The sequence below is a fragment of the Sceloporus undulatus genome, chromosome 3, assembly GCF_019175285.1.
Source record: "Sceloporus undulatus isolate JIND9_A2432 ecotype Alabama chromosome 3, SceUnd_v1.1, whole genome shotgun sequence".
NCBI classification, from domain to species: Eukaryota; Metazoa; Chordata; class Lepidosauria; order Squamata; family Phrynosomatidae; genus Sceloporus; species Sceloporus undulatus.
Window position 1 is genome coordinate 208,646,994 of NC_056524.1, and position 24,832 is coordinate 208,671,825.

The 24,832-nt window shown below is 41.4% G+C and overlaps 1 protein-coding gene across 2 annotated transcripts in view; it reads left to right on the top strand.

The window, feature by feature from the left end:
• The first annotated feature begins 44 nt into the window (after positions 1-44).
• SH3PXD2A (SH3 and PX domains 2A) overlaps positions 45-24,832 on the top strand; it is a 342,486-nt gene continuing 317,698 nt past the window's right edge. For both annotated transcript variants that reach the window (XM_042456226.1, XM_042456227.1), the window contains exon 1: positions 45-286. In XM_042456226.1, the coding sequence (XP_042312160.1) occupies positions 215-286 (72 nt within the window). In that variant the 5' untranslated portion in view covers positions 45-214. The remainder of the gene's footprint in view (positions 287-24,832) is intronic.

Below are 24,832 nucleotides of genomic sequence, written 5' to 3' on the forward strand. Positions count from 1 at the left end.
TGCTGCTGCCAAGAGTGGGGCAAGGAGTGTGGCCCCTTCCCGCCCTGCCTGCCTGCCCTCCTTCCCGGGAGAAGCAAGAGCAAAGGCACCGGCTTCTGGAGAGCGGAGGAGCCCCCTGGGAAGAAACAGCCCCCCTTCCTCCTCTTTATAACAGAAGGATCCATCTGGCCTCTGGTGGCCTTTCCTGCTGGCTTTGCTGAGAGGGGACCCCAAGATGCTGTCCTACAGTGTCCTGGACGCCAACGTGGTGGATGTGGAGAAAAGGAGAAGCCCTTCCAAGCATTATGTGAGTAGACAGGGCTGGCAGGGGGGGCAGGGAAGAAGCCCAGGCTCCCCCTCCCCAGGCATGCCAGCCTGCCCTGGCAGCTGGGCCACTTTTGTGGTGGGTGGGACCCATGGCTGCCAAGAGTCAGAGAGAGCTCTTTGGAGGACAGAGGAAGGCGTGCGGGAGGGGCTTCTGGAGGGCATCCTGTCGGGTCCCAGTCTGAGAGCCCTTGGAGTGACTTCATGGCCAGGCATGAAGGCCAGGCTGGCCACAGATAGGGAGCCTTGCAGGACTCTCCTTCACAGGGTCGCTCTATGTCAAACTTGAGTCAACTTGATGGTGTTTAATGGCAACGAATGAAACCCAGGAGCTTCTGAAAACCCTTTAATGTGGTGGGATGATCATCCCTTGAGAAGGCAATTTTGGGTAAACAAGAGAAAAAGTCTCATGACACCTTCGTTGTTAACTTGCACACTTATTATCATCCCTTCTCTTCAAGTGAGTTGGCAGAGGCTCCCTGTGTGCATATATTGGAAGCTCATTGTGTGTACAGACCGGAGCACATGTATGTTAGGGTCATTCATACCCCCAATCTTATTTGAACCCTGATCCAGCTATTCCAGTTGTGCCCTGCCCTGAGCTGGAGTCAAGATCTGGATCACTGTTTCAGAATCTGGGTCTCCCTCAGTTGCACATTTATTTGGCAAGCTAAATGACTGCAAGTTGTCTCTTTCATCCACACATCTGGACGAAATGTGGAGGCAGGGTAGACCCTAAAGAATGGATTAACTTTGTCTAATAGCAGAGAGGTAGCTTCAATGTTTTTTTAAAATAACAAACAAACAAACCCCAAACCCTTACACATTTATTATGACATAACCCTTGATGGGCATTGTCACCTTCATTCGGTGCATTGGACAAAGTGGACAGTGTCTACAATGTTTATATGGCACAATAAATATGTGGCTTCTATAGGTGCCCTAAGACTTTTTGTTGGTTTTTGCTGCAACTGGCTACTCCTCTGGAAATATGAGATGGAATTGTATGAGAGAGAGAGAGAGAGAGAGCATGACCTGGCACCAGAACTTGGACCAGATTTCTGTGTGAGGCAAGTGACCTTCCTAGTTAGTCTCAAAGGACATATAGGATTGGGTATATGGGTGCATAACAAGACACCCTGCGGCTAAATTTTAAAAGTAGCACTGTAGTTTGCATTCATAAATCTTGTCCAAAACAAGGATCTCTGCCACAACAGGACATTTTCCTGATTTCTGTTCTTTATTTGGAAAGATGTGGCACATGAAATTGGACTAGACATGATGATGTTTAGGCACTCAGCAGCGTGTGATGGCAGTGCCAGTTTAGTCATGCCCAAGAATGTTGCCCTTTAGTCAAATTGGCTGACCATTATTTGCCCTTCTGCATCTGAGCCATCTGGATTTCTTGGACCCAGCTTATAATTGTGATCTTGATCTGGCAAAGGTATGCTCAGGTCACTTCTGGTCTCTGAGATGCATCCTAATTGGTGTGTCCCTGCTTTTCTGGAATTCTGTGTTCATTTTCCTGAACTGCTATTTGAGTTTTACAGATCCAAAGGGAAATGAACAGGGCATTTCCCTTTGGAGCTAAGTGAGATATTGGTGTAAGGACTCTGCCACTCTCCTAAGTGGGTATCCTATCATCCTATTTCATCCTCTGTTGACAAATTGTTTCTGTGTCATCCTCTATTGGCAAATTGTAATTGATGACTTTTTCATTGGAGATCCAGGGCAGTGACCCTACATGAACCCTCGCTCCTTCTCCACAGCTGAGCCAGCTCTATTAGTGTGCAGTGCTTGCTATGCTTTTGTGAGATGCATGACAGAACATGACCATGGACATGGCATGAGCAAAGATCCATAGAGGAAGTAGAGCTGGTGCTGTCAGTAGGCAAAATGAGGTGGGGCAGTAGATTTTGGGGTTTCATATAAGGGCAGCAAATTGTAACTTATTTCATTATCATTTTTACTGCCTGAGAGGAGGAAAGGCGATTGTTAGAAAGGGCAACATTCAGGTGCTTGAAGAATGGACTTGGCTTTGGGTCTCTTCCACCTTGACTTGGATAAGGTGCACCTCAGGCAGCAAATTGTCTTGGAAAGAGAGAAATTCAACTGTAGCAGTGTGACAGTGGATACTATAAGATGGACTCTGCCTGCCCCAGTGTAGATAAGTACAAGGGACATAAGCACAGTGCTGACATGGTGAATGTCAGCACTATGAATGGAGTGTTATATAATTTCCAAGACCCATAGGTCAAAAGGAATTTGGATTCAACTCGGTTTCATTTCACCTGATGTTGTCTCAGGTGGCTGTTGTCTTTTATATGGAATTCTCTGCCCCTACATTAATTACCCTGCTGACTAACTGGTCGTTTTGACTGGTTAAGATTGCAATTATCATTTTATTCCTTTCAGTTCTTGGCTTTACCAATTCCCGCCAGTCATGATGAAAGTTGTGTTAGCTACAAATGGCCTCAAGGGTACTAATCAGCCAACCTGGTTATGAAGATGAATAAGGCAGAGATGAAGGCAGGAATTGGTGTTGAATTTCAAAGCATCTGCAAATGCACAGGGAGGCACAGTTTCATTTCACATCAAGTCGCAGGAGATCACCATTTGGACTTTGGCTCAGACAGCAAAGTTCTTTAAGCTGGTAATGGTGCTATTGTTTCAGGGCAGATTTTTGTGGCTCAACTGTTCGGGTTTAAATATGGGACAAACCTTTCTTAATTAGGTCAATCACCTGTCTGATGTCCTGGTTGTCACAGTGACCAACCAGAAGCTGCCAGGAAACCAGAACATGGCAAAGATGTTGTTTTCAGTCCATGACTTCTCTCAGTTAGCATGGCCACTGGATTGGGTGATTCTAGGAGATGTAATCCAAAAGGGAGTTTTTCCAAACTACAAGAAAGCCCACTCATAGGATATGAACACAGTTGCTGACATAACCAGCCTTAATAAAAAGGCTTTGTTTAGCAATCATAGGCCCGATCCAGATGAGCCTTTGAGGCACCCTCGTCACGTGAGAGGGTTGCCTGGTAGGCAGAGCGCCCACACAGCCGGCAACCCTCGCACGTGACGAGGGTGCGCAGCTGCAGTGTGCCCACCAGATGCAGCATGTAATGGTGATGTCTCAGATGCGCCGCCTACAAATGGGGCGGTGCACCTGCGATGTCCCCACGCCATCGCTGGTGCTTTGGGGCAGTGGAAGTGCACTGCAAAAAAGAGCCGCTTCTGCCTGCGGAAGCAGCTCTTTTTTTGTTCTGCAGCAGCGCCGTGCAATTTGGTTGCTGCAGCGCTCCTGCAGAGCAAAGAGAGGCGCCGGGGACGCACCTCTTTCTGGCAGTGTGTACCCCGCCATAGTTAGCAGCCTTTGGTAAAGGTACCTCTATTGACTTCAATAATTCCCCTGTAAAGCCATGGGGTTGCATTCAAACTTAATCTTGCCTAGAATAGATGTTTTGAAATTTGTGAGACCAAATTACTCATAACTGATTTTCTTATTTATAGCAATGGGTCTAGTTTATTCATTTATTTATAAACTGCTGAGATCTGAAATTTTCAAAATGTGCACAAGAGATAAAAATATAAAATACTGTACAGTGTTTATTTATAAAATATATGGTAGACTAAAATGTACAAGAAATTCTTGGAAAAATCTTCATCACATGCCTAAAAGTAAGAATTGTCAGAGCTTATCTAATATTGGGGGAAGAATATGCCACATAATTGGTGTCATCACCCTAAATGCCCCCACTCAAAGCACCTACCAAACTATATGTCCATGCTTTAATTTCTGGGCCAGACTTAAAGGCAGTCCCACATAGAGAGGACTGCATTAGTCTAGCTTTGTGGTTACCAATATTTGGATCATGGTATCCCAGACTATGAATGGCCTTTGCTATCATACCAGCCAAAGTGGATAAAAGGCTTTCACACCATGGAGACCATCAGGATTTCCAGCAATAAAAATGGATCCATCCAAGCTGTGTACTTGCTCCTTTTATGAGAGTGCATCTCCATGTAGTACACTTAGGTTACCATCTCCCAAAGCTGGGAACCACTCAGCCACAAGGCCTCCATTTTGCGAGGATTTAGACTCAGCCCCCCCCCCCCGGCCCACATCCAACCAACTGTGATGTTCAGGGTGTACCCAGCCACAGCTAACTGAGATGCAACTGAGAATCTGCGCTTGGTGTAATCACCATAATGTTGGTATTTTACCCCTAGTTCCCTAATGGCTGCTCCCAGTGACTTCTTGGCTTTACATATGGCTGTGTTGGGATATATATTTTGAAACTATTAGCCATCAATTGTCCAGACAACTTAATAAAGTGATATGCATATATGTTCGTGTTCAACAGTGGGCCACTGTGGCACTGTGATTTGAATGTTGGACTAGGACTTTAGGAGACCAGGGTTTGAATCTCTGCTCAGTCATGGAACTGACTAGGTGACCTTGGGCATGTTACACTTTTTCAGCCACAGAGGAAGGCAATGGCAAACTTCCTCTGAAACAGAATTTTGTCAAGAAACAATCTATGAAAGTGTCTCCATGTTGGAATCAGCTTGAAAGCACATAACAACAATTGTTATGAAATAGGATAAAGGACTGGAACTCAGATACAGAAGCCTAAATGACAAATGATAGAGACCAGCTGGATTTCTCCATATGAATGGATGTGGAAAACAATGCTTGGTCAAAAAATAACTCACAAGCTGGGGCAGATGATGATCGGTAAGGACTCAAGCAGGATCTAAGCTTATTATACAGTTATTTACAGTTATTTGGTTGTTTGATAGATGGTGTCAGAGTATTAATGGCTTGTAGATTATATACCTGAACTGCAGAATGGTCCTGATATGGTCAGGTTGCATTCCTGTGTGCACTTATGTCTGAGTAAGCACTACAAAGCTCAATAAGACTGTCCCACAAAATTTTGCTGTATGTCCTGAAAAGGGAGGACAAAACATATCAATGCCAGGGGTCGGTCAGTGGTAAAAGATCGTGGGACTGTCATTCATAAACATCTAGAGGACCAGTAGCTCCCCTCCCTTATCACCAAAAAGAAATGGCCAGTTCTGTTGTATATCTCTTACGTTTGATTATGATTGAATATTTAATTTGGCTCTATTCCTTTGAAGATATTTAAAAAAAAGCAAAATGCTTAAAGAAGAAGTCACAAGTTCTAAGCAAATATTTTTCTTTATGTAAAATGACCAAACTGATCTGTCATTAAGAACATACTAGTACAGTGTAATTGGATCTAGCTATATATTTGCAAATTACTTGGCAACAAAAGACAAATCCTGTTATTTATTGAGTCAAATTGAATGCATATGCTTGACTGAAATAATCCTACTTTCCCCATCCCCAGTTGTTATCAGATACATGGTTTTTACCGTTCCAGCATTTTCAAATCCTGGGTAAATAAGATTAGAACAGGGGAAGCTGTGCAGAAATATGCCCATCTTTTCCTGTCCTTCCCTGAGGACTAGGAACTTGTTCTTTAAGAATATCAAACTGAAAATGTTTTAAAATTCCTTGGCTGCAAAGGGATATTGATTTCATGGTTATGCAGCTTACTAGAGCTCTGCCAGCCATAATGCAATCATGCGGTACTAACTTTAGACTTGATATGCTGGAAAACATTCCGTGCTTCTACATGAATTAACACTGCTGCTGTTGCTGCTTAATTGGAGCTTCTCATTATCCTCTTCTCATTCTTGTTCCCTGGAGGATACCCTTTGATTTCTCAAGACTGCTGCCAGGTTGTCTGATATATCAGATCAATATTGGCTGAGTGGATTCATCCAAGAGTGTTTTATGTTCAACCTGATCCTCAAGATGCATATTGAGAATGGGTGATCAAAATCCATCCACAGCTTCCAGCGTAATGCATCTACATGATCTACATGTATGCCTTTCCCTCATTTTTATATGTTACCTCTGCCTAAGTGAATCCAGTTGCCATTATAATATTATTCCCTTAGGTCTTTTTCATGTGCTTTGTTCAGTCCCATTTTAAAATAATTCACTATTGCAATAAGCAAGGTTTGTGTTTTGCTTGTGTGGGAAAAGAGAAATTTGTGGCATTTTCCACCCAAGGTCAACATTGCAAAGGGGTTACTTTCAGTGTGTTGACTGCTAACTGTTATCTCTGACTATCCTTCAGATGTTTGGGAGCATATGGGGAGCAGCATGCTCAAATATTTGTTCACATGATTCAGCAGTACCTACCAAAATTATATATTGAGATGGAGGATTCCTGGAAATATAGGAGATATTACCCACCCTATAATAGCTTAGGTGTGTGTAATAATTTCTGTTTGTATTTGTTCATTTCCTCTTCTATCTTTACTTTATCTCTTTTCTCCATCTTCAGATTGCAATGTCCTCAGTCTTTTCCCTTATGCCACAAAGTATACACTGGATTATTTCCAAAATTGGTAATGGATGCTCTATGCTCAGACTGTCCACGGTCATGGAAATGGGCAGGGGGACGTCTCCCATCAGTTTCCATCAGCACTCCACCCAGATTAGCCCTGGAGGGTTGGCACACACTCCAGAACAGTATAGACAGTAAAAGAAACAATACGAAAAGAAGGGAAGGAAAGGGTGGGTGGGTGGGTGGTGGGGAGGGGCGTGTTAGAGTCTTGTGGCATCTTTAAGACTCACTAGTTTATTTTAAGTACAATAACATCCAAAATGCACAAAATAACTATACTTTTGATTGGGCCAATCAAATATGACAGTGTTAGGGTTACAGGTCTACATTTTGTCAAGATGTTGTTCTCAGTGAAGATGGTCTGGAGGGATATCCATGCAGCCAAAGGCCATTTCTTATATCCATGTGGGCACTTGAAGATAGTTTATTTTAGTATGAGCTTTCGTTAGATACACTGATGGAGTACAGTCTACAAGCTTCAGGAATAAATGTGTTTTTATATGAAGCTTGATTGTTGTACTCTATCAGGGCATCTGAGGAAGTGGATTGTAATCCATGTTAACTCATGCTAAAATAAATATTTAATAATATTTATAATATAATATTAAATAATATTTATAATATTTAAGCATTTACGAAAGGTACCTGAAGTAACAAGGGAACTGGAAATCAAGTAAATATTTTTTTCTACAGCCATATCCCCTTTTTTCTCTGGTAAAAAAATACTTATTCAGATCTTCAGAAAGTTACTTTTGTACTCAGCTCCCAGAATATCCCTCCCTTAGTAGCCGTTTTGGGGACTGTAATCCAAAAGTAATTTTTCATGGCACCATATTTATTCATACATGCTGTCTGCATTTTTTTAAACATAGTAACAGGAAAGATTACTTCAAAATGTTGTAGATACTTCTGAAGCCCAGAAGGAGATGTTGATATATATAGGAGGCAGGAGCAGCAAGTGGTTTATGTGGTGGTGTTGTCAACCCCAAAATTATAGGGCAAGATGCCCAACCTGCTTAGATCATGGGCCACAATAAGAGCATGGGATGCCCTCTAAACATACTGGTAAGTGTTTGACATGCTACAGTTCCTAAATGCCTTACCAAGGTGAAATATGTTATCATTGTAAACTTTGCTTCATCCCTTTTAAGGATGTCTCTATCTAACATAGGCAGAAAGCTGGCTTCTGTTATAGAAAGGAGAGCAGAAAAAAATGTCTGAGATCTTTTCCAAGAACTTTGCCAAGCTTGTTTCTTTCTGTGTGGTAAATTTTTCCATTATTTATTGATTTGGCAGATGTGTGTCCTGCCCTTCCCACCACAGATGCCCAAGGTATCTTTCTTGTCCCCTTGCCTTAAAATTTGTGTCCGTATACAGAATTGAGATTGAATAATCCATATAAGTGCCCAGTTTTTAAAGGTTTTTATTTTTTTTTTTCCCAAAAAAAAAAAACCCCCCCCCCCCCCCCCCCCCCCAACAATCCCCATCGCTTTCTTTCTTCTCTGGCTTAACTATCAATACAGCTGATATACCAGCCTCAGGTAATGGCTCTGGGATGTTGTCATTTGCAGTCTCAAACTGCATTTCCTATTGAGTAATTATGAGAAAAGTTTAAAATAATAGCATTTGATACTCAGATTGTATAGGCTGTCTTGGGAGGAAACAGCTGGCTTTCCCACAGTGGATAGGCTGCTTCAATGTCAACAGCCATTTTTATGTTGCTTCCTCTTCACAGCCTTATGTCCCTACAGAAGGAAACTGCTCACAGTTGGCAAAGCAGCAACACTGCTGGCTGCAGAGCAGTTTGCAGTGCTGTGTTAATGTGTGTGTCATCAAACACTTTGATGTCTCTGGATAGGGCTGACTTTTTTTTTTTAGCCTCAGGGATTGATTATGTGTGAATATAGGAAGCTGCCTTAAACTGAGTCATATCTTGGGTCTATCCAACCCTACATTGTCAATTTTCAGCAGCTGTTTTCTGCAGTCATAGACACTGTTTTTCCCCAGCCCTAGTATCAAAGTTTCTATTTTGTTGTTGAAATTGAATCCAGGAGCTTCTGCATGTGAGTTACTGTGGCTGTTCCCCCTCAGGGTAAAGTACACCCATGGGAGAAAGTCAAGGAAGAAATGCATATGAACGCATAAGAGACTGTTTTCTTTTGGAATACTGCTTAATCAGCCGAGACTGCTCCATACAGTCATTAAGTCCATGAAAATATGATTAATGGGTGTCTCCTATGGGATTTGAGAACTGACACCGATGATACAATGACCATAGATTGTACAAAAGTTTGGCATTCTTGCAGCATCCTCACTTGGGTTACCTGGCTTAGCCTAGTTTAGATGTCACAGTTAGATAAAAACAAAAACCCTGCAACATTTCAGTTCTAGTCACAACCCTTTGTGGTTGTAACTATTGTTTGTTACAGTTTCCGAATCATCGTGAATAGTGTCTCCAACCTAGGATGAGAAATCTACCTTAAACCATATCTTTCACTTTTCTGTTCCTGCCTCCTTTTGCTTTTGCTTCTTTCACTACTTAAATAATAATAAATAATAATAAAAATTTTATTTATATGCCGCCCTTCCTCCGATCAGGGCGGCTTACAACAGGTTAAAATACAATCAATAATACACATAAAATAAAATACACATTAAAACAAACCAACAGTAAAAAGCCCCATAGCCCAACCTCTTGGCCACGAAAGAGGAGGGAGGCCAACAGGATATTTATTCGGGGAATGCCTGTTGGAATAGGAAGGTTTTAAGGTCCTTCCTAAATTGGGCCAGGGTAGTAGACGAGTGGAGCTCTGTGGGCAGCGCATTCCAAAGGGCTGGGGCAGCTGTGGAAAACGTCCCCCGAGAAGTGGAGACTAACCTAGCCCCAGGCACCTTCAGTAACTGCTGCCCAGACGTTCTGAGGGTGCGAGGCGGAATGTATGGGGAGAGGCGGTCCTTTAGGTATCCTGGGCCCAAGTGTTTTCTCTTTCATCCATTGTTTTTCTCCTTTCATCCATTGTTTTTCTCCTTATTTTTGGCCACATTTATAGTTTTCCCGTATTCCTCTTCGATTGTGTCCCTGACCTCTGCCCGTAGTTCTCATTCTCGGTCAACTGAACTTATTAGTGCAAATCTGTTTTTCACATCTTCTTTAAATTATGTTGGGATGTTTTCCAGATTGTATTTCAGCATGGTTATTGTTTTGGTGTTCTTTTTCAGCTTTATTCTTATTTTGGATATTAGTAGTTTTTATAGTATTTTTTTTAAAGAGCTAAGTGCAGATCCGTGTAATACAGATGTAATGGTGAACATAAAGCTGGGAGCATGCATCCAGTAGCCTTGTCCAGATATCATGGAAAATTAAGTTGACACAAGAGTAGTGACCAAGCTATTGTTAAAAGAACCTCCCTGAAGTGGTTACTAAAGAGTGACACACACTTACAGTTTCTAGATTCAGTGGGCATGTTCCAGCAGAGTGAAATATGTTGGAACTCTTGTCAATTGTAGTGAGAAGAGAAGAAATGTTAAGTCTGCAGTTCTGTACAACTTTACTTGGGAATATGTTCCACTGAACTCAGTAATACTTACCTTTGAGTAGATTTCCCTTCAATTGCACGCCAAGCCATTGGAATCAAAGAAGCACAAAAGTGTTATTTTAGTGTCAGTGGTGTGCAAGCAGTGCATAGTTGAACAAGAGAATAAAGGAATGTATTTGCCTTAATGTCTCCTGTTGACTTATAGCAATCCCATGCATTTCATGGGGTTTTCTTAGGCAAAGAATCAGATGTGGTTTGCCAACACCTTCCTCTGAAATGCAGCTTACAGCACCTGCCGTTTGTTGTAGTTTCTCATCCAAGTTCTAAACAGGGTTGACCCTGCTTAGCTTCCAAGAATCAGACAGGATCTGGTACTTACTGAGCTGGACACCAACCATTGCCACAAATAGCAAGTAGTTATGAAAGCTGTAAATTGTAAACAGGGATGGTCATGTTACACAGTGTTAGAAAGTAGAATTAGATATGCTGTATTGTTTTTCTTTCCAACATAGGAAACTCTTTTTTTTTTTTTGCAATGGTAATACTATTTGTAGTTGCACTCAACATAGTGTAAATGTTTAGCTTAAATATTAAACAAAGTTATAATAAGCCCAGCCCCCTCCCCCACCAAGTGAGTGTTTCCTTTGAGCTTGGAATGAAGAAATATTATAGCAAAGTATACAGTGTGGGTGCTTAGCATATTTTGAAAATACATGCTTGTCTTCAGACCATAAAAATAAGCTGTGTCCCCCAATTAATGTGTGAAGTTCCTGACTAATAGTGGCTTGAAATAAATACTCACCTCTTAAAATGAGAGTTTAATTAAAGGGACTCTTAGAAAACTTTAAACAAACATTTTATAAGTACTGGCAATAGTGTTTAAGATATTTTCCTGCAACCCAGCTCTGACATACTGGAACTCAACCAGAGAAACTTAACAGCAAGACTTGGGATATGACAGAGTAAGGGAGGAAGGGGCATGTTTGATCTCACCCCCGCCCCAAGCATTGATTTTTATATAGTAATCAGCCTTCCCTATTACTTTATAGCTCAATTAAAATTACTTGTTTTATGGACAAGCACTCCATTTTCAAACAGACAATAAAGAATATCAGGCTAAATGATTTTGTAAGTTCCATGCTATCTCAAGATTTTACATGGACACAAAGCAAGACAGAATGAGAAAAGGATTCTGCAAGAGGAGCTTTAAAATCTCTTCCTGGCATCCTTTCTAGTCTATAGATAGAGTAATCGAAACATGATATAAATGAATGTTACATCCTTAAATGATCAAAAGAAGCAGGCCAACAGGGAAGAGGAAGAGAAGAGACTATGGCCTGAAACAGCTCGGTTAAAAGTGCTGCCTTCGGGCCGATCTGGGGATGTGGTATACAGGTCCTTCTGTTTTAATATTATAAATTGATTGTAGGGAAGTGACTGAATGGAGAGGGTACATCCCCCTTGCCCCAGTTCAAACTCTTGAGGATCAACAGCAATATATAGCTTCAAAGGGAGTCCAGAGGAGGGTGACCAAAATGTTGAAGGGTTTGGAAACTGTGCCTTATGAGATGAGACTTAGGGAGCTGAATATGTTTAGCCTAGAGAAGAAGAGGTGGTTAAGAGGTGATATGGTAGCCCTGTTTAACTATTTGAAGGGTTGCCATATTGAAGATGGAGCAAGCTTGTTTTCTGCTACTCCAGAGAATAGGACACAGAACAATGGATGCAAACTACAGGAAAAGAGATTCTACCCAAACATTAGGAGGAATGTCCTGACAGTAAGAGCTGTTTGACAGTGGAGCACACTCCCTCCACTGTGAGGGAGTCTATTTCTTTGGATGTTTTGCAAACAGAGGCTGGGTGGCCATATGTCAGGTCTGCTTTGATTGTGAGTTCCTGCATGGCAGGAGGTTGGATTGAATGGCCCTTGTGATCTCTTCCAACTCTATGATTCTAAGAGAGCTTGCATTTTCCTATTCATTGCAGTGCTTGAAATAGGCTCTTTATTCTTGGGATACTGAAGGTGCAGAAATGTATGCATACAGAAGGAATGGTATATAAAGCCATTTTTGGAGTTTGAGTGAATGAAAATGCCCATATCTGTCTTGGAGGAATCAGAATACTGGATTTTGAATTATGGTTTCTTGTGTCCCTGCTAATTGTAGAATTTTTTGTGTTTTAGAATGTTTAATCGCTGTTGAAAAATATTGTAAAATTCAAGAGAAAAGAAACATAACATAGCATAATACAGCAATATTGAGAGCCAGCATGGCATAGTGATTTGAGTGTTGGACTATGACTCTGGAGACCAGGGTTCAATTCCCAGCTCGCCCATTAAACCGTGGGCAGTCTTGAACAAGTCACAAGCACTCAGCCTCAGGGAAAGGGAATGGCAAACTTCCTGTAAACAAATCTTGCCAAGAAAACCCATTACAGGTTCACCGTAAGTTGGAAATGACTTGAAAGCACACAACACACACACACATTACATACAGCAGTACATGACCCTGTAGGCTAACATTAGATTAATTGGGATCTGTTGGCAAATTGTTGGCTGATTTGGTAACCAGTTTTGGTTGCAGTGTGGTCAGCAATGATTTTCTATTTCTATTCATTTAATAACAGCAATAATAATAAAAGGCCTTTTTTCCTCCAGCAATAAATCTGGATCCCTGATGTAAAGCAGTTCAAATAGAAAGCCCATTCTCTTGCACCCTTCAAAGAATGGAGCAAGTGTTTAACTCTATCCCTAAGCCTTTTATGTCTGGCCCCATCTCCAGATTACTCTTTCTAGCTCTAGTTGGCTTATTTTGAGATGACCAAAGACATGAAAGTAGATTCCACACACAAGTTTGGCCACACCTACTTTAAGGCAACCACTAGTTGTTAGACATTTCATCCTTGGTTAAAAGAAAGCAACTTGTCTTACATCATCCAAGATTTTGTTGTTCATCTCTCTGCATTTTGAGATAGGCTGATTTAGCAAAAATCAGGCAGTTGTAGGCATTTTCAATATTACTATAGCATTTTCCAGAAGTAAATCCTAAGCATTCATAAAAAGCCTGTGTATCAGAAGTTGTATGAAGTGCAGCTGAGCGCCTTATAGACTGAATTCAGTTCTATCCAAAGTGTCTTGATGCAGCATTTAGTTCTGGATTGGTCATTCTAGAACTTTCCCAGGAGGTTTTGTTGGGCTTTTCCAGCACTATAAATAAGAAAAACAGCCTTTTGTGAGAAATGGAGGCAATGTTTAGCATCATAGGCCTGGGAACACAAACTGATGACCTCAAATGAGCAGTCTTATGCTGACAAGAGCTTAAAACCAAGTTGATTACTAAGCCAGGCTTCTGGTAAAAGTAAGGCATTCTCCTTTGTCACAAGGCAGTGGTAGAAATGTGACTGTGAAAAAAGTTACTCACCATGTTTTCAGACAAGCCAAGAGATTGCAAAGTATTATCACTGGAACAGTGCCAGTTTATGCTGGAGACCCTCCAGGAGTTTGATGTCACTACCAGTCTGAAAAAACGTCAACTGCAGTACTTTCTCATGTCACCTCCATCACGCTTACTTTCGCATCTTTACAAGAATGCTCTTTTTACGTGTTGATGATTACCAGGCAAAAAGATCTTATCCAAATCTAGAATGTCACACGTTCTGCTCTGGAATTAAATTTCCACAACAGCTTATTAGACAAATTCCAGAACTGTATATATACAGAAACATATCACTTGGGCCAGAAATTTTAATATCTGTGTTTTCTGCTACTTCATAAAACATATTTCCAGGCAGAATGATCACAAAATGATGACATTTATCTATTTAGATCTATGTAGTTCTCTGTAAAGTATAAAAGAATAAATGTCTTCCCTGGGACACTTACAAACTAAAACTGGGGGAAGTGTAGTCAGAAATAAATAGAGAAATGAAGGTCAAGAAAGAACCTACTTTCAAATGAAGATTATCTATTACAGTCACACCTCCTTTCTCATGGACTTGAGGTCCATGGTCTTGAATACTCATGGAGGGGTGACCTCTGTTATTTTTAATGAGGTGCTCCCCTGCGGCGCATGCCCTGCCGCGCTTGCAGGCACATGCCCCATTCAAGCCTATGGGGCTTGAATACATGCAAGTCTCAGTTTTTGTGGGGATGGTGGTGGTTTCTGGAACAGCTTGAATACATGTGAGTCTCTGTTTTTGTGGGGGAGGGGGAGTCCAGAATGGATCCCTCAGAAAAGCAGAGGGCCATCTGTAATTCATTGGTTGATCACTTAAGAATTAACACCATCCTTTGACCATTTAAAACATAGTTGCTGTTGTTAACTGCATGGTAACCCTATGAATGAGAGGCCTCCAAATCAACCTATCATCAACTGCCCTACTCAGGTCTTGCAGATTCAGGGCCATGGCTTTCTTGATTGAGTCCATTCGCCAGTAATGCAATCTTCCTCTTTTCCTGCTGCCTTCTACCTTACCAAGCATTATTGTCTTTTCTAGTGAGTCATGTCTTCTCATGATATGGCCAAAGTACAACCGTCTAATTAACCATTTGTAAGCTGCTCTGAGAGCCTTTGTGGCTGAAGAGTGGGGTATAAATACGCTAAATAAAAATAAATAAAATAAACAGGGTGCCAAGACACAGTGCAGAAATAATCCGGTTTGAGACCATGTTAAGTGCCCTTGCTCAGTGCTAGGGAATTCTGGAAACTGTAGTTTTGTGAGACATTTAGCCTTCTTGGTCAGAGAGCCCTGGTTCCACATCAAACTATAGTTTCCAGAATTCCCTAGCACTGAGCCAGGGCAGTTAAAGTGGTTTCAAACTAGATTATTTCTGCATTGTGTTTTGGCCCACATTTACCTAATCATGTTCCTCCTCTCATTTCTTGAGAAAACAGATGGGAAGTGGCAGACGGGATAGAGATGATTGCCAGGAACTATTGTTTATTTGAGCAATTATGTTTGTTTTGTTTCCTCAGAACCATTTACATCTATTATTATTTTAACACTTGAAGAAGGGGTAAGAATTGCTGCTGAACTGCCACTCCCTGTAGCCACAGCCAGCATAGCCAATTGTGAGAAGTTATGAGAGCTGCAGATTAACAGTATTTGGATGGGCCACACAATTCTTAACCTACATTTAAATTGTCTTCACAATACTATGAAGAGTTTTAAAACTAATGAATGAACAATTATTACTTGAATCTTGAAAAGCAGTGGAGCTATCTAAGGCCCGTTCCACATGGGCATAAAGAGTATCCTGACGCCCCTAACCCTAATATGGACCGAGTCCATACAAAATGGCGTCGCCTGTTCCACACGGGCGCCACCATCTTGACATAGTGGACGCGTTGCGTCCGCATGTCGCACGCCACATATGACACCGCAAGTGTGCCATTGGTGTCTCATGGCGTCATAAGCGCGCCACAAAGAGAAGCGCCATTTTGGCGCTTCTTATTTGCAGCGTGGAGGACCCACGTGGTTTGGACACTGGGGCTCCTCCACGCTGCAAATGGCGGCGGCGGCAGACCGCCCAACGCACCTAAGTTTCTTTAGCTGTGGATTCTTGGATTTATTTCTTCTAATTATCATGTACTGTAATAGATACTCTATGCGATCACTTTCAGTTGTGTCTGTAGAGCAGTGATTCCCAAACTCTGGTTCTCCAGGTGTTTTGGACGTCTGCTCCCAGAATCCTCAGCCATCTTGACCTATGGCCTGGGATTCTGGGAGCTAAAGCCCAAAACATCTGGAAGGCTAGAGTTTGGGAATCACTGCAACAGCTCTGTAGTGGAGATGATGATGATACAGAGAGCAAACAGCACAGCCTTGCTGTTGTTTATATGCTCCTAATACATTGATTCTAGACAATCTTACATATTGTCCTGGTAAAGCATGTCAGGTAAAAAAAACCTTGGGCATATGGGGGAGAGGGTAAATGAGGTATACATGTGTTGTCTACTTTTTGTGTACATAAAGCTGGGGGTTTCTACTTCTATGCAACAGATGCTGTGCATCCACATTATGCAGAAGCCTTCCTTATGCACATATCCTAATGTAGTCAAGATATACAAGGCCATCCATATTCCAGTGGCTAAGTAGCTTAGGAATTAATCAAATTAGGTTCACTTCTCACATTGCATGTTTTAAGGTGAATACCCAAAGTGTTAGCAGATTAATAGGCTGTAACTCTTTTGATGTGTCTACTGGCAAGTCAAGTTTGATTCTCTGTAATCTTCAAAATGGCCCCAAGCCTATCCAATTTACAGGGCTTTTTTGAGGGTAAAATAAAGAAACAAGCTATCCTAATGCCTTGGGACAGAACAGGAAAACAGGTGCAAATTAATAAACAAGGAAAGATAAAGGATAATTATATATACTGTACAGAAAGATTGTCAGGAATTTGGATAAGATTTGTTGTTTGTATGTATTGCTGTAATCACATATGTATGTGTACCAGACATAATTTGGATTTGGGAAATTAGAGATTTTAGAAAGTAATTGGACTGCAGCATTATATTACAGAATGTAGACAAAATTAAACCATTTTTTTTGTTTTTTTCAACTCTAAGTTTAAGAGAACCTAATGTCCCTAATAGCCCCTAATCACATCATTGTTTCCATCTGTGAGTTTTATCTTCTTCTCAAAAAATACTATTTTCAATTAGAAAAAGTTTTTAAAAAAAACCCACTCCAGATGTTTAGATATTGAGAGTCAACTCCAAACAATGCTGATAAACCATCACAACTTTCCTGGCCTATGTTTCCTGTTGGTAGGGATTGTGAGAAAGTACTTAAAACAGCTTTGTTTTGACAGAGCTTTTGTGTAGCATACAAGTTTTTGTTCCAATTGTGCTTTCAGGTCACATCTCTGGTGGGATTGCTGATGCTGTAATGCTGCAGTTCCCTTAGCAGTTTTGCTACTTGCAGAGGGACAACTAACAGTACAGTCCTATATATATCTGCTCAGAAGTAAGCACTATTGTGGTTATTGGGACTTGGCCTAAGATGCTCTTTACTTAAAACTGAACCCTAAAACAATTTCCAGTGCAGCACAGAGCAAGACATGGCCTATGGGTTACATTGGGCAACAAGGCCACTTTTGTGGCTTACGAGGCATCTCAGAAAACCAGGTTGCTGAAAATCAACACACTGCCAAATTTCAGTGGCAAACTGGGAAAACTCCACTTAAATTATTTTTATTGGTTTAGTGCCTTGTAGAGGTTTGCAACTTAATTTCAGCAGCAAACCAATAGAAGTAATTCAAAGCAGGCAAAATACTTAAGTGTTTTTTTTCCCCGTTTGCTGCCAAAATTTGGCAATGTGATATGCTGTTGATTGTCAGTGGTGGCTGAGCAGAGTGTGTGTGGATGCGTGAAATTGGTCCCAATCCTATGAAGTGCCAAGTGCCTTTGATTCTAGGACTTTGGAAAGGATAGGGTGCTGTTTGTAGATGAGTTTGGCAGGGAGAGCTTGTCATTTGTTTTTTCAAGTCTCTTGGGCTTTTACAGCTCATGGGAAAGAATACGGTTCTGGAAATAAAACTCTGGCAAAGTGCCTCAGCAAGCAAGGCTCATTTTTCATGCTTTGTGACAAGTAATCTCACACTGTGTTACAAGGAATCCCCGGGATTCCTCAGACACATATAACTCAGTCAAAGTTATAGTCTCAAGACTCATGAATCGAGTATCTTAATCTTGAGCTTTCCTGAGAGACAGCTCCCACCCTAAGAAAGCTTTTGGTGTATTCTAAGTAAAGCTTAGCAAAGCAAAAGAATAATAATAATAATAATAATAATAATAATAATAATAATAATACTTTCTTGGACTCATGATATACTTGCAAATAGGCTGGGTGAACTAGAGAGTGCTTCTGTTAGATGGATTTGTAATTGGTTGACAGACCAAATCAAAGAAGTGCTTACCAGTGGTTCTTATTCATCCTGGAGAGAAGTACTAGTAGAATACCTTAGGACAGGGGTAGGCAACCATTTTGAGCCGGGGGCCGGGTTGCTGGCCCTCAGACAACTGGGGGGCCGAAGCCAAAAAATAAATAATTAAATAATTTTTTAAATAAATAAATAAACCGGGACAAATGTAGGACAACATTTTCAAATGGAGGGCACTTTTTAAATAAAAAATGGAGGACACGCAAAAAAATTTGCTGATTTTTAAAAAAAGTTAAGATAAATGCATGTTTCTGAGGCTTCTATAGACAATTGCCCCACCATGCCCCTCGCGCGAGACGCCAAAGGCCCCAGCGGCAATCGGCGGCAGGACCGGGCTGGGGCCGGTCCCAAGGCCTCGCTGGGCCGCATCCGACCCGCGGGCCGCAGGTTGCCAACCCCTGCCTTAGGACTTTGTCCTGGGCCCACTGTTTACACTTTTTATAAATTATTTGGATGATGAAATAGGAAGCATGTTTATCAAATTTAGGAATGACATTACATTAGGAGAGGTAGGTAATACCCCAGAAGGCATGATCAGAATTTAAAATGACCTTGGAGAGCTGGACATAAACTAATGGAATGAATTTTAAGAGGAACAAATGTAAGGTACTACATTTAGGTAGGAAAAATGAATTGCACAAATATAGGATGGGTGTCACCTGGCTTGAAAGGAGTATATATGAAAAGAATCCAAGGATTTTAATAGACCAGAAGCTAAACATGAGTCAGCAATGTGATGTGGCAGCCAAAAAAATCAATGTAATTTTAGGTTGCACCAACAGGAGTATTTCAGACCAACAGAAGCAATAGTACCACTCTATTCTACTTTGGTCAGATATTATGTGGAATACTTTGTTCAGTCTGGGAAGGATTTGACAAGCTAGAATGGATCTAGATGACAACTATGATGATCAAAAGTCTGGAAACCAAGCCCTATAAGAAACAACATAGGGAGCAGGATAATTGGCTTGAAGAAGAGAAAATTGAGAAATTACAAGAAAAGAGATTCTACTTAAACATTAGGAAGAACCTTTTCCCTATAGGACCTGTTCAATAATGGAATAGGTTGCCTGAGAGAGTGGGGGAACTCCCCTTTGAAGATTTTAAAAAGACATTTGATGGCCATAATTCAGGAGTACTCTCAGTTCAAGCAGCACATTTTGGAAGCCCCATAGATCTGTCTGGTACTCTCACACATGGACAGAGCATATGTCCTAGAATCCTACTTAGACTTCTCAGCAGCACACTAGGATTTCTCACGATAGCATTTGACTTTGAAAGGACATCCCTCCAAGAAAAAATTCTGTAAACCAATACTAAATAACATGTTGCTTCTAAAAGGAAAAGCAAACTTTTATATCATCCACATCACCATGGACATGTCTACCAGAGAGCATTTTATGGTATGAGAGAACTTTGATTCAATGTTAGATATTTGGTTATATCTGAGAGAAAAAATCATCCAAATTAAGCCCCTCTTTGGTCTGTGTAGATGGGCTATAATGTCTGCTCTACAAGTGAGTAATGGTCTCTGACATGGAAGAGAACTGTGTGTCTGTCCAGATCAGTGGTGGCTGATGGCTTCCATGTCAAGGAGGCAGTGAATCCATTCCAGGTTTTAGTTAAGACTAATTGAGCTATCCAAGGTGCTGGAGCAGTTTTGGGCAAAGGATTTAGCACTTTGAATAGCTCTTTCAAGGTAAATCTGAAACAGATTCACTGTCCCTTAGACGTGGAAACCATCAGCTGCCATTATTTCAGAAGCTGTTGAATTGCAACTCCCCACATTCCTGTGCACTGGCTATCTTGACTAGAATTGGGAGCTGCAGTTTAGCAACATCTGGAGGGCCACATAATTCTCATCTCTAAATTAAGATCTGGTGCATGTGATTTGAACAGATCAGATATGCAGAGAGGACCAGTTCAATCCATGCCCAAAGCCCTGTGCCAGTTGCTGGATTTGTTTTTAGTGCAGAAACCTGAGTTCTCTGCTGAGAGCCACATGAGACAACAAATGAGATGCCTAACAAAGGACTCTATGACCTCACAAGGGACAGAGACATCCTGGATCTCAGGGAAAGTAACTTTGTGGGTTGCAAATGGAATTTTAAATTGATCTCCTGGGCTTTGGAATGGTTTGTTCCCAGTGCCACATGGCTATAAGGAGGTAGTTCAGCTGGATCTGGGTAATTTCCTTTTTAAACTTCCCAAAGTTTTCAGTGTCCTCTATTGCATTGTGGGAAATTTAATAATGATGACTTATGGCAGTATCAGTGAGCCCTCCTAGGCCATGTCAGTTCCAACAGCTACCTGAAGGTGCCAAGCGCTGGCCCTGTCTTGCCCAGGGGAAGATTTGAAGCAGATAAGTGACTGATAGAAGATTAAATAAAATATTTTGCAATACATGGGCGCGTTACAGACCGCCCCTTTGGGGCGGCCTGTAGGCGTGCCTTTCCCCAGTGTATCGGGGTCTCAGCAGCCAGAACAGCAGCCACTGATGCCTCGATCCGCCGCTTTCCGGGCCGCAGGGAAGCGGCAAAAGGCCCCTTCCCCCTCAGCCTGGAAGGGGGTGTCCTTGGGGCTTCAAGCCCCAAGGACACCCCAACGGCAGCGAGGACTCTCAGAAAGGGGCCGAGTGGCCCCTTTCTGATTTGCATCGCTGGTGCAGCCTTCACACGGCTTCACCAGCGACGCAAACCAGGAAGGAGCTCTGTTTCGGAGCTCCTTCCTGCTCCGCTGAAAGGGCGCATTAAGCGCCCTCGCGCGGAGCGATGACGTCATGTCTGCGCCGCCTCATTTGGAGGCGGCACATTCGTGATGCCATCATGGCGGCCCCCATGTAGATGGGGCGCCGCTATCTTGTACAGACTCAGTCCATAGTTTAAGGCCCGTCTGTAATGGGCCTTACTTCCTACTAAAATTATTTTCTTCCTCACTTACCATTCTGGGTAACTGGGGCCCCTCCATCTGCTATCATCAGGTCCAGTTTGGCTCTATGAGGCTGGTCCCCCATATACCTTAGTTGTTTTAAGCCTGAATCATTGCCATTTTATGAACCATGGAGGGCTAATGATCCACATAGAGGTGCTCTTGGTATAATAGTCTGCTTGGCACAGAAACCCAGTTCTTTTTATCTTGTTAAACAGAGTGGCCCACCTTGGGCTTTTAACCACAGAATCTTATTCAAGCCTCTTCAGAAGTGAAATACAGTATATTGAATTCAATGGGGCTTGCTTCCAGGTAAGTGAGTGTAGCACTGAAACCTCAGAAACCTAAGAGATTAAGCTCTATGAAATTTAGTGGCATAGGAGGGTGCAGTTCGTTCATTTAATTATTCTGCAGCATTTGCTCCTGGACTGTTTTGAAAAAAGGTGAATGAATAAGGCAGGAAAGAGAGCCAGAGGGAAGGTTGTAGCAATGAGATCCTCTGGCATCACTGCGCTTATTTCTCCATATGCCATGTAGGTCAACTGTCTTTTTATATCACAGCAATTCTGAGCAAACTACTAACAGGGTTCTCTGTATTGAAATTCTCCTGTTAGAAATCTGACTTAAGCAAGCACTTATCTAATGATTTCTGTACTCCACCAGGTTTCTGAAAGAGGGTTCACTGATATATTTAATGACTGTTGACTTTGATGATCATGGTTGAAATACATCAGTTTGGCACTGAGACTTGCTGTTTCCAGATCCATCAGTAAGAAAAAGCAGCGCTGCACAGGTTGGGTGTTGGGAACAACTTCCTGGCATGTTAGGAATCAGGCAGAAATATGGGTCAGGTTGATTTGCATTCTGACAGAGCTGTATATGCAAATCCCTCATGTTTCTTCTTCTGATTTGTTCTTGCTCTTGATCATCTAGATGCATGCAGCACAACCTTGTGCATCTTTACTTGGAAGCTAGTTCCACTATACTTTTAAAATAGCATTTAAAATATTTCTAGCACAATACAATACATACACATTCTAAAGTAAGTCCTGCTTGGCCATGGAAACCTACTGTGTGACTCTGGGTAAGTCACACTCTCTCAGCTTCAGAGGAAGGCAAAGGCAAACACCCTTTGAACAAATTTCTTGTTATAGGTTGACCTTAGGGTCAGCATAAGTGAGAAATTAGTTGAAAGCACACAGCAACACTCAACTCAACCAACCATTGAATTCAGTGAGGTTTTCTCCCACATAAGAGAGTATATGATTGCAGTCTAATTTCTGTGTCTTCATCTAGTATAAATAATGCTGCCATTCTGAACAAAATCCTATACATGTATTTGAAAGTAACAGGTCTAGCACATTTGAGCATCAGAGCAGTTCTACAGCATGCTACTTGCTAGAAGCTGAAAATAAAGTGACCAATATTCCTTATTGTGTGTATAGAGAATTTAAATGGATTTCACCTTTGCTCGGTATTGAGAGAATGGTTACTTATAGATAGTAACAATTCTTATCAGTGAAACCTCGGGTTTTTTTGTGCATGGGTCTTTCAGTATCATATATTTCTCAGTCCCTATCAAACAGGGATTAAAGTACTTGTCACTTAATTGCCAGCTAAATTGACTGTTGCTGCCCAGCTTGTAATCAGCCCAATCTTTATGTCCTGTTTGTTTGCCAGATGTATTTTATAAAAAGTGGGAAGAAAACAATGTTGTCTTCATAGACCACATGATGAAAAAAACATCCTGTCATGGAGAGCTACTTTAAGTTTTGTGATATTGATAAGTTGTTGAGAAGAGAAGCAATGGAACCCACAATTTCTCATACTTTCTGCAGTACAAAATATGTACAAACCTTTCCAGCCTGGTACCTTCCAGAGGTATTGGACTACAATTCCCCCCATCCCCAGTTAGCAACAAACCATTTATATTTCTGTGTTTGGCCAGTACTTGGAAATGTGAACTCAAACATATAGATTATTTTTTAATTTATTTTTGTGTTCAGAGTGATGGGCCTCCCTGCATATTGTGGCATTAAACACCACAGTTTAACTGTGAAGAAATTGTTCCTTTTCTCTGTCCTGAATCTCTCATCCTTCAGATTCAATATGGTCCTGAGCTCTAGCACTATGAGGGAGGGGGGAAAACTACTCTCTATTTGTTCTTGGTTCATAATTTTTTGTCTTTTTGTCATGTTGTTTTTTCTAAGTTAAATAGTTCTGAATGTTGTAACCTTTTTCCCCTTTGATCATTTGATCAGTTTTTCCTACACTTTCCTCAGCACTATAGTATCTTGTTTAGATGCAGTAACTAGAACTACAGTATACACACTTTTCCAAATGGTCATAGCATAGCTTAGTATAAGGGTGTTATGGCATCATCAATTAATTTCCTAATGATCCCTTAAATGTAATTTGCCCTTTTTTTCACAGCAAGCACACCTTGGTTTGACATTTTCATTGAGCTATCTACCACAAGATCCCTTTTTTGAGGGGGGGGAGCTGAATGAAGACATTGCCCCACCAAAGAAGAATTTTGCTCCCCCAGTGAAATTTCCCTTCACCCTCATTTTTCTAGCATTAAAGTAACTTAAAGTTTAGGTTGAACATTTGGAACTATAATTTAGGCATTCAAAGCAAAGGGGTAGGTGAAGTTACTAAGGGAATATGAACACAGCAAATATATAAGATTTCAGTATCTCACTCTCACCAATATTATATACTTTTGGGGACGGAATGAAAATTTCATTTAGAGGACCAAATTCTTATTTGGGGGCAGTGCCCTCATCCTCCTCGGCAATTGTAGCCCTGGAACACACCTGCTGAAAAACTGTAGTCTATACTGACTGATGTAAAGCTTGGAAAAGTTACTTTTTTGAACCATGGACTCCCAAGATTTCTTTACCATCATGGCTAGTGGCCCTGTTAGCCAGAAGATTTTGGGAATTGTAGTCAAAGCAATAATGTCACCAGGCTGTGGATGGGAAGTGACAAGCTCTGTTGCCAGATTTTCCCTTGAATTACCACCTCAGATATCTTTACTGACTATGGCGGGGACAGAATCTAGTTTTTTTCTGCATGCAAAAGAAGTACCATATGACTGAATTGTCTCCTGTCCTGTTCCTGGATGATGAAAGCCTGCCTTTTGCTAAATAGCCCTAGGGTTTGAATGCCAGTTGCCTCCTTTGTGTGAAAAGTTATGGCCATAGACAATTAAAGGTTGTTGTCTTTAATGTCACACCTTGGTGAAGTCTCTTGAGTGGATTAACTGGGAAAGTGATGTTCAGTATTGCAGCCAGATGCAACCCTTGGCTTTGTTCCTGAGCTTTAGGCCCCTCTTATAAAGTACTTGGCTAATTTTCCCTGTCAAGGAGATTTGTGAGTCAGTGATGTGTTGGAATAGGCTTTCAACTTTAAAAGGGGTTGGGGTTGGCTAAAGGATACATAGGGCTCTAACAGGTATAGCAGATGTTACTTTTTACAACAAAACTACTTTGGCTATGTCCAGACCCTAGGTTATATTTCAGAATTACCCCCTGCCCACCACCCAAGTGTATAGTGATAAGAAACCAGAAAATGGAGTTTGAACAGTATATTGGTAACTTGTAATGCAGTGAGACAAGAACTTTAGTGTCTGCATGACTTGATTATATGTTGTTGTTGTTTAAAAAATA